General features: G+C 37.7%; 1 protein-coding gene across 3 annotated transcripts in view; it reads left to right on the top strand.

Moving 5' to 3' along the window:
• The window catches only part of zfp64 (zinc finger protein 64 homolog (mouse)), an 8,995-nt gene extending 4,872 nt beyond the window's left edge, over positions 1–4,123 (top strand). For all 3 annotated transcript variants that reach the window (XM_060894497.1, XM_060894498.1, XM_060894496.1), the window contains exon 6: positions 1,161–4,123. In XM_060894497.1, coding sequence (XP_060750480.1) covers positions 1,161–2,575 — 1,415 coding nt within the window. In that variant the 3' untranslated portion in view covers positions 2,576–4,123. The remainder of the gene's footprint in view (positions 1–1,160) is intronic.
• Positions 4,124–11,095: the final 6,972 nt, after the last annotated feature.

The following is an 11,095-nucleotide window of genomic DNA, read 5'->3' as shown; positions in this document are numbered from 1 at the left end:
TGTTGGTTGAGCACAAAATCTTGGCATCTTCATCAAAGGCAAATTTACTCAAAAACATTAGTCTTTTTCTTATTTTTGACCCCCAATAAAAGCTAAGCATCAGCGGACAGATTTAGCTTGCACGTCTGTTGTATTATGAGCCGACTCCCTTCACGACTCCCTCCTCACGACAAAGCCCCTCTGTTCACTGCTACAGTGGGCTACAGCTTAGATAATGTTTACATGTTTAGACAATGTTGTCTGGATGTACTGTTTTGTATCAGCCTTCAGCTAGTTCCAATAAAATTAGTCCAATAAAAATAAGATTTAGAGCTTGCAGCCACATAAACCTGCGTGTCGTGTAAAGAGTTGGCGAGTTTGAGGGAAAACTAATGAGCAGTCACCAATAACACATCTGTACAACTCAACACAACTCTCTCCATGCTTCAAAAGAATTTAAATGCTATTCATATCATTTGCACTTCTGTGTCTTTTTGTCTTTGTTTTCTTCCTTTGTGCATCTCAGGAAAATGTGCAACAAAAGGCAACAGACAAGCTGCAATTTAAAGCTAACCCAGGATTCTGTTTAATGACCCAGAAGAAATATTTCAAGTGTGAAAAGCACTTTAATATGGTTTTTTAATACAGATTCATTAATACATTTCTCAACACGGTCTGTTGTTCAGTATACAATACTACCCAAGGGGAGTATAGGGGGAAGTCGAGGCCTAATGGTTAGAGAGCCTGACTCCTATCCCTAAGGTGTGGGTTTGAGTCTCGGGCCGGCCACGACTGAGGTGCCCGTGAGCAAGGCACTGAACCCCCCCACCACCACCCACCTCATCATGTTAAAAATGATCTTAACACTTACAATTAACAAGTCATGCAGCTACACGAAATAACTAATTATACAGCCAAGTATACATCCTGGACACTCATGTGCCTCCTTTGTGGCAGAGATCAGCTTATTGCTTGATGTTTTCTGGCCTTTGATGTCAGTCTTTTTTTTTAAGGCTAGTTCTGACTGGACGCATTTCCGAAACCCTTTTAAACAACCCTTTTAGTCCTGTTTGCATATGCAGACTTCATAACCATAAATTAATTTAGGAGTGTGAAGTGTGTTTGTAGTTGTTTGTGTTTAGAGTGTGTGTAAGATAATTATAGGTGATTCTATCTTTCAGGTGATGCCCCATTCCAGTGTGGTGAGTGCGGTGCCAAATTCAAAATCAACTCGGACTTGAAGCGTCACGCACGTGTGCACTCGGGCGAGAAGCCATATTCGTGTGAGCTCTGCGATTACCGCTGTGCCATGAAAGCCAACCTGAAGTCGCATGCCCGACTGCGACATGGTGCCTACTCCTGTACAGAATGTGACTTCCAGTGCACAGCCAAGGCGGCACTTCGTGCCCACTCCCGCCTGCACGCGCCTGCCCGCCCCCTACGCTGCACCTGCTGCCCGTACTCCTGCACCAGCAAGGGGGCGCTCAAGAGACATGAGCGCGTGCACTCGGACGAGCGACCGTTCACATGCCAACGCTGCACCTTCTCCAGCAAGCAGCGTGCCAACCTGCTCGTCCACATGAGGAAGTGCCATAGAGAGAATGGTGTCGAAGGGCAGAGAAAGAGTGCCAAACGAGGACAAGCAGGAGATGAGTCACCCAGTCCTGCAGCTTCACGGTACCGTGTTAAGCTCGAAGCAGCTCGGGCGTTTCGCTGTAACCTGTGTGATGCCTCATTCGTGAGAGAAGATTCCTTGCGAAGTCATAAGAGGCAACATAATTACACGGAAAAACAGCTCAGAATCGCACAGTCACAAACTCACAATAGTACTGTGAAAAAAACAGATAAAGAGCCAAAGCAGGTCTCAGTGACTCTCACAAACGGGTCCGTTCCTTCCTACGGAAACACACAGCTGAAGATTTTTGTAGCGCCCCCTTTAGGTCAAGACGGAGCGTTCATTCAGGCAGCAGTGGACATCCCATCTTCTAAACCTGGAACAGTTCTACTTAGTTCAGAAGGGCAGAATGTAATTCTCAACCCTGTAATACAGCAGGTCAGTCTGTTAACCCCCGTGCAGCACATGACCCCACCAGAGGGCAGCCTCGAGCACCAGACTGTCTTACTAACTCACATCAGTAGCAGTGAAGAAAACCCTCTTCTGCAGACAAATGTTTCTTCTCAGGCCTCAATAGAGACTCAGACCTTCATCAGTTCCGCTTCATCTACAGAAAGCGGCCACGCTTTCATCACAGCATGCTCGGACCTCGACAGCCTGCACGCACTCATCCAGCAGGTCACTGTGGTCACCGAGGGTCACGCTTCCATCACTACCGCAACAACAGCAAACTTCGAATCTCCACTGGACGTTGTTGAAAGACCGTCATCTGTGGATGAGATGAAGCATTCAGGGGAGGGAAATCCAGCTCTGGACGACGGTTTGGTTGCACCTGATATGAACGTCGAGTCGTCTCGCTCACTTCTTGTACACAATGTTACCTTGTCCATCTCAGAGCAGGATCAACAGGCTTCCATCTACCAGCTCTCACCCCATCACATCTTCTCTGACTCGAATCCTCCAGACAGTATTGAGCACTGAGCATGTTTCTGGTTCATACTCCTTTTTGATTTGTTTGATTATGTTTAGGTTTAACAGAGATATTTTTATATTACTACAGAGGTAGGGAGATTGGGTCAGTATGACTATTAGGAATAATGTGTACAATTTTTAGTATAATACAGGTGCATCTCAGTAAGTACATTTATTTTAGTAATTCAACTCAAATAGTGAAACTCGTTTAATATAAATTCAGTACACACAGACTGAAGTAGTTTAAGCCATTTGTTCTTTTAATTGTGTTGATTTTGGCTCAAATCTCAAAACATTAGAATACTTCATAAGACAAAAAACATTATTAGTGAATTTTTGGCCTTCTGGAAAGTATGTTCATTTACTTTATATGTACTCAATACTTGGTAGGGGCTCCTTTTGCTTTAATTACTGCCTCAGTTCGGCATGGCATGGAGGTGTTCGGTCTGTGGCACTGCTGAGGTGGTACGGAAGCCAAGGTTTTTTTTAACAGTGGCCTTCAGCTCATTTGCATTTTTTGGTCTCTTGTTTCTCATTTTCCTCTTGACAATCGCCCAGATAAAGACTAGATTCTCTATAGGGTTCAGGTCTGGTGAGTTTGCTGGCCAGTCAAGCACACCAACGCCTTGGTCATTTAACCAAATTTTTGTGCTTCTGGCAGTGTGAGCAGGTGCCAAATCCTGCTGGAAAATGAAATCAGCATCTTTAATATGCTGGTCAGCAGAAGGAAGCGTGAAGTGCTCTAAGATTTCTTGGTAAACAGGTGCAGTGACTTTAGTTTTCAAAAAACACAATGGACCAACACCAGCAGATGATATTGCACCCCAAATCATCACAGACTGTGGAAACTTAACACTGGACTTCAAACAAATTGGGCTATGAGCTTCTCCACCCTTCCTCCAGACTCTAGGTTTTCCAGACCTTGGTTTCCAAATGAAATACAAAACTTGCTCTCATCTGAAAAGAGGATTTTGGACCACTGGGCAACAGTCCAGTTCTTCTTCTCCTTAGTCCAGCTAAGACGCCTCTGACATTGTCTGTGTTTCAGGACTGGCTTAACAAGAGCAATACGACAACTGTAGCCAAATTCCCTGACACGTCTGTGTGTGGTGGCTCTTGATGCCGTGACCCCAACCTCAGTCCATTCCTTGTGAAGTTCCCCCATATTCTTGAATCAATTGTGCTTGACAAGCCTCTCAATGCTGCGGTTTTCTCGGTTGGTTGTGCATCTTTTTCTTCCACACTTTTTCCTTCCACTCAACTTTCTGTTAACATGCTTGGATACAGCACTCTGTGAATGTTTGTGGCTTACCCTCCTTGTGAAGGGTATCAATAATTGTCTACTAGACAACTGTCAGATCAGCAGTCTTCCCCATGATTGTGTAGCCTAGCCAACCAAATTGAGAGACTATTTTGATGGCTCAGGAAACCTTTGCAGGTGTTTTGAGTTGATTAGCTGATCACCATCTTCTAATTTTTTTGAGAGAGTGAATTGGTGGGTTTTTGTTAAATGTGAAAAAAAATCATCACAATTAAATGTACCAAAGACTTCAACTACTTCAGTCTGTGTGTAGTGAATTTATATAATACACGAGTTTCACTATTTGAGTTATTATTACTGAAATAAATGAACTTTTCCAAATGAGATATTCTAATTTATTGAGATGCACCTGTATATGCTCTGCAAGGTAGCTAGATAGTGAGTGATAGTCCAGGAAAAAAGTCCATGCTATAAGTGTTGTACATGTTGATGACCCAAATGTCCTACAGGAAGAAGCTCCTCCTCATTCTCTCCATGTTTGCCTTGTGGGAGCGGAAGCGCTTCCCTGACCGCAACAGTAAGATGAGTCCATTGTTCAGCTGAAGTGTTTGTCAACACATCTGACATGATCATGAACAAGAACTTGTATGGTTATTATCTTTGATAAACACTGATATCAAGGATGTAATCCAGGACTGGCTGCTTCATCTTGGAGACGTTCAAGACTAGTATTTTTTTTTTTTCTTCCTTTTACAGCACGTGTCACTTTCAGGTACTAAACTTTACCTTTCCCATTGATGTGTTTTATATCGCTGTTAGTTAATATTATTTCTGTTTCTAATACATGATAACGTCTTATCATCATTCAGTGAAGGCTCAAATCATGCAGTTCAAATGTTCCCTCTAGGAATCCTGCCAACATTCAGGTTCCCGTTCACTCGTTTTTTTCCCTGTAGATGGCAGTAAAGAGATTTTGAAACGGTAATAAAAAACTGATTCCAGTTCTTTCAACAGAAATAAAAGTAGCTCAGTGATGAAGCTGTTGCAATGAAAACCAGAAAAGGAACGTTACTGTACTGAGGTTTTAATGAAATGACAGCTAGATTCATCTTTTGTCAGAGATGTATCATTAAAGACGGCTCTTGATCTGGTGCGGTGATAAAAGTCTGCATCTGAACAGTTGCTCTCTACGTGTCTGCGCTCAGGAACACGTGTGTATCTAATTTCCTGTGTGCTGTGCAGTGACAGTTATGAGATAAGATCACTGAGGCAGTTGCAGTCATGCTGAGACAAAGACATGAAATATGATTGCCATATGTTTGTGCGTCCTCCTGAGCACCAGACTTCATATCAGACCTGTTTTCCTGCGCCACAAGCGCACGTTCGATCCGAGCAAATCCACCTCGATAATATTTGTGGCTTCTTCCTCTGTCTGCATGGGTGACAGTCAAGTCCCAGAAAACAATGCGGTTTGATAAGACCAAATTCAGAACTAGTAAACTTTTTTTTTTTTTTTTGGTAGGTTGACATAAAATATGTCCTCATAAGCTGCTGACAGGATAAATTCAATGATTTACGATTTAAGTCTCTGGAACCAAAAAAACCTCTAAATGTCTAAAATTTCATCCACGAATGATATTCAATACTACAGATATATCCATGATTTTTGTTGTTCTGCATTAATATTTCAGTATCCTTTAACAGTTTATTACTTTATAAATCTAAGTGCCTAAATAAATCATGTATACAAGTCAAGAGCTTCAGTTAATGTTCAGATCGAGCATCAGAATCAGGGAAAAACGTGATCTTTTAGATCGTGTCATTCCAGACGTTTAGACTACAACTGCAGAACAGCTGATGACAGAAAAAAATCGCACCAGGTCTGGAATAGGGTGGATATCGTTTCTATAACGTTGAATCAAAATACGAGTTTTCCAAGACACGTCACTCGCAAAAGATTTTATCTGATTATTGACTCTAATTTCCTTTCTAATAAATTTTCAAATGATTATTTACAACACAAAATGTAATCTTTCCTTGGCAAATCAAGAAATATTTCCACTGCATAGAATTTCGTTAATAGTTGTTTTTTTTATTATTATTACTCCGATCTTTCTGCAAAGGTTTTAGCGCATGCAAGAAAATGGACATGTTCTTTAAGACATCAACTGCATCATTATATTTCTAAAAGCACAAGCTCTGCAGTGAAAAAGGTCAATATTTGGTGACCTTGTTGTCATTTTCTACAGAAGTACAGAACAATCCTTCTTGTTAGGAAAAAGAAGCTTCATGTGAATGGGTCTCTTAGGGGACAAGTATGCATTGATTTCCTTTTTTTGTTATTGCTAAAAGCTTTAGCAGCCCAGGCTGACCTCTCTTTTTTTATTTACCACTCTCTCTCTCTCTCTCTCTCTCTCTCTCTCTCTCTCTCTCTCTCTCTCTCTCTCTCTCTCTCTCTCTCAATGTAAGGGACCTATTCTAGCATATCTTTAATCAAGTGAATAAATGTACCAGTGAACAATATATCTTACCTGTCATGTTCACGGACATCATTATTTACATTATATAGTACAAATATCTGACACGACATTATATACACAGATTTTTTTTTTCAGGTTGTAGGGATTAAAATATGATGAAGGTAATGTTGTTAGGACAATCAGCGTCAACAAGCTGGTTCGATGTGGCACAAATCAGATTATTCTACTGTTTGAGTTACATTTTATGGTTTTGAACATCAGTGAAACAAGTTTTTTTCTCTAATTGCTTGCATAAGCAGCTATTCACAGTCATTCCCTCATCACGGTCATCGTTTCACTAAGTACTACTACTACTAATAATAATAATAATAACAATGTCAGTGCTTTGTAACTGTCAGGACATTTTATTTTCTTTCTTAAAATATCTTCAGAACAGATTACTTTTTCTAAGTATTCAAATAAGTGTATTAAGAATCCAACAGCACTGTGATACAAGTCATAAGAATTATGGTTCATCACGCACAGAGAGGGTCTGTGGTTCTTATTTTAAACAGAGAACCTTGGGGACGCTGTAAAGTCGCTGTAAGTTTTAATTTATCTGTCGAATGTCGTGACGCCACTCTGCCTGTAGGTGTCAGTAAATCTCCACTGTGAGCACATTCCTCACCCAATCACACTGATCAGATCCGAGTAGACGGAAATGCTGGAATGTGACCTATTATAATCTTTCATTTTTAGATTGCTGGGTATTTTTCCTCCAAGTCTGTCAGAGCACTTAGTCTTCAGCTGTTTACTGTGTTTAATTCACAACAGAAAGACAACCAAAAAAGTTCTAAGTGAGCTTGAAGATACGGTTATTGATTGATTTTGAGTGACCATTTGCTTGCTTTTTTTTTTTTTTTTTTTTTTTTTTATCCTATGCCTTATTGATCCATGTGAAACTTTCTTCTGCTTTATTGTCCCAGATAAATGGCTTGTTTCCCCCGCAGTAAAGCACTCGGCCCTGAGCCCTTGTAAAACACTATTAAACGTAAAGATGATTGCTACATGAAGGGGAAAAAAAGCACAAGAAGTTCTCTCAGCTCCATCTCTTTGATCTATTATCTTGCAGACTTCCAGCACCTAATCCCAGGCATCCATAAGGAGGAGGAGGTGTTTTTTTTTTCATCTCCTTTTCTCTCTCATGTTTCTGTTCCACTCTTTGTACATTTATTTTAATGTTTTTTTTTCTAAGTAGGTTTGGAAAAAAGTTAAAAAAATAAAAAATAAAAAAAAATAAATTAATAATAATAATAATAAAGTTCTCACACTTATGCAATGTTTTACTACCTTTAATAACCTTGTGTGTCAGTCCTGGCAAACTATAGTCTATAGGATGACTAATTACATAGTACTGAGAGACACTCCAGCTCCCAGAAATTAGGAACAGGAATTGTTGGTCTCAGAATAACCTCTTTGATTACCTCCAGTAGGAAATTTTATATATATATACATATATATATATGTATATATATATATATATATATATATATATATATATATATATATAAAATTTCCTACTGGAGGTAATCAAAGATCTTTTTTTTTTACATTTTTTTTAATATATAACATTTTTTATAAACATTTTTATATATATATATATATATATATATATATATATATATATATATATATATATATATATATATATTAAAAAAAATGTTCTCATTGAGCATGTTACAGCTGGTTCAAAAAAGAATATTATGGCCCTCTTGATACAGTAAGGCCCCTTTTTTGGTTCCTTCCTTCCTGTGTGTGAAACGGTAATGCTTGAATGGCGCCGTAAACCGCTTTGGAAAAGAACCCGTGTCTCTTCACAGCTGTCCAGAGTTGTCTTTTTTGTTTTGTTTTGTTTTGTTTTGTTTTGTTTTGTTTTGTTTTGTTTTGTTTTGTTTTCTTTGCTGCGTGTCCATGCCTGACATAAAAATAATAGAAAACCTGAAGATATCCTGGAAAAGGAATGACAGGAACTGTTAAAGCTTTGCAGGATGAAAGGGAAACCACTTGTTTGTTCTTCATTCTATGCATGTTGTCATTGCTTTTTTTGTATTGTTCTTTATGTGTTATCTCTATTTTTTGTTTGTAATGTGTTGTTGGGTTTTTTTTTCAGCAAGGCCTTTTGGAATCAGTGGGAAAGAGGGAGGTCTGCTTATCAGGCATTATGCAACAACACGGGCCCTGCTCTTTTCACAGCTTGATAACAATATGCTTTTGACCTTTGTTTTGTTTGCATGCAATTTGGTGGCCCATTACCAAAAGGTACTGAATGGCTTCTAATGTAATTAACTGGTCTGGTCAATGTTAATATGGATTTTTTTCCTCTATCTCTTTCTCTCTGTGTATCTTCATATAAATTACTTTCTGCAATAGAAAATTGGAAAATTGAAGTATTGATATGTCCCAATAAGAGGTTTTCAAATTATTGTCTTTTTTTTTTATTTATTTTTTTTTTTGAGGATGAGCAAAACAACCCAGACTGCTCCCAAAAGCCTGTTACACATCACCACACAAACAGCAGCCTACAGGACTTCATTTAAATACATTAAGAGAGGTTTATTTGTAAAAGGGATTAATCAGTAAGCATGGAGAATTGTGTTATTATATACATATAAAAAATGTAAAAAAGGAAGACAATCCTGGCTCATGACAAAAGATGCTTTCCATCATTTACACTCGTTAAAGATCACGTTCGCATTTACATTATGTTAATACGTCTGGAAAATTCCAGGACTTTATTTGTATCGTTGGGGGTTTTTTGCATCTAGGCCAGGTGTGTTCTTTATTCTTTATTATTTATCAGTCTCTATTATGTTAATCATTTTTGATGAATTTATATCAGTTCATTGATGCGATTTAAACAGCGTTATCCATTTTAACCTGAAGTCGTCTTCCTGGGAATGAGCCACATGACATTGAAATGTAAAATCGCAAAAATATTCTCTTTTGCCATGTTAATTAGAATTGCTATTTGTAAAATTCTTTGCGCCTATTGTGTGCCGGTGTATTCATTGCACTATTGTTTCACACTCATCCTGGGCTTTCAGGATGTGACCGACTCTGTTGTGGTCTTTTAAGATGGGGAGCAGTGTTTTAAAACAGTTGCTTAGGGGGTAGAAAAATAAGTATGGTTTTTCGGACAATGAATAGGGCCTGACTGTGCTGGTTAAACCCCTATAAATGTCCTTTCATGGACAAAGGAATGCTATTCCACACTCCAGCATAGCAATGGCATTCAGAATGGCCTGGGCTCTGTTTGCTTTTCAAAGCCCATTTTAGTTGGATAGACTGCTCCCTATGAGCACAGACCTCTTGTATTGTCAATTATTTAAAAATATGTATCAAGCTTAACTTTATTACACAGAAATGATACTGAGTAGAGAGGCAAGAAATACATGCAACAGATCCTAGAGGATACGTCTGATAAGTCTTTATAAACTTTCTCTGTATTTCACTGAGGAAATCTGTATGATCGTTAACAGAATATAAGAAATCTGCACCAATATTCCCAAAAGAAATATGCATAAATGTTTTATCATTAGTAAATGTGTCTTAATTTAATAATAATAATAATAATAATAATAATAATAATAATAATAATAATAATAATAATAAAAGATAAGATGTTGTTTGAGTAGAAACATTCAATTAAATTGTATTCAACAAACCTGGAATTATTTTATAATTTGACAAAGAATTCTGGGGTAAATTGTATATTATTATTATTATTATTATTATTATTATTATTATTATTATTATTATTATTGTTGTTGTTGTTGTTGTTGTTTTTTATTAATATTGTTGTAAATACTAATAGCAATAACAACAACAATAATAATAATATTTATTTTTATTATTATTATTATTATTATGATGGTGGTGATGGCACCTTGTTTGTGATGTTTTTATTTATTTTTTCTAGCATTCAGAATATATTTAAAATCATTAGCTGTGAATTTATGTGGCTAAAAATCTATACTTTGTTGTTTGGTGCTTGATTTATTCATTTATTTATTTATTTATTTATTTATTTTCCGCTTACCATACCTATCTCATATACACCGAGATACACATTCATGTATTGTGTTTGCAGGTTTGTATGTCTGTATTACATTCTGTGTCGCAGTTTGCCTTCATTTGTGTTTTTTTGTTTTTTTTTCACTTTCTGCCATTACTTTTGACCTTTTCTGTCTAGTCAGCAGGTTTTTTGTGAGTTTGCTAAGCAAAAAAAGCTTTTCTTTTAAAACAGAACACACTTGTTATCACTACAAAACACACAAAGAGAAAGAGAGTGACAGAGAGAGAGAGAGAGAGAGAGAGAGAGGCAGTGGCAAGTTCATTGTGTGGAAATTAAAAATAAATTGATTATTATCAGGATCAATTATGATTATTGGTTTAGTTTGGCTTCTTAACATCCAGCAGCTGTGTAATGGTAAACATCAGGCTTCAACTGATACCTTATATCCACGTTAATGGAAGGTCAAGTTTACTGGGAAACGTTTGCAGTTTATTTTCATAAACAAAACTAATATCTGTATGCAAAACTAAACTGCACACTGAGACATGTGGTCAGCCTCTCAGACCTGGAGCTTGGCCAGTTTGGTGAACCATGCAGGAGATGCAGGTAAGCAAACAAATTAGCATTAGGCTTTTTTGAAGATTCCACTGCAGTTGACAGATGGCAATGGTGAAGGCCAATTTTTTTTTTTTGCCTCCTCATACCTTATGCAAGAAAAACAAACACAATGGAAA

Source organism: Tachysurus vachellii, chromosome 19 (assembly GCF_030014155.1).
Source record: "Tachysurus vachellii isolate PV-2020 chromosome 19, HZAU_Pvac_v1, whole genome shotgun sequence".
Lineage (NCBI taxonomy): Eukaryota > Metazoa > Chordata > Actinopteri > Siluriformes > Bagridae > Tachysurus > Tachysurus vachellii.
This window is presented reverse-complemented; position numbering and strand designations above follow the sequence as displayed.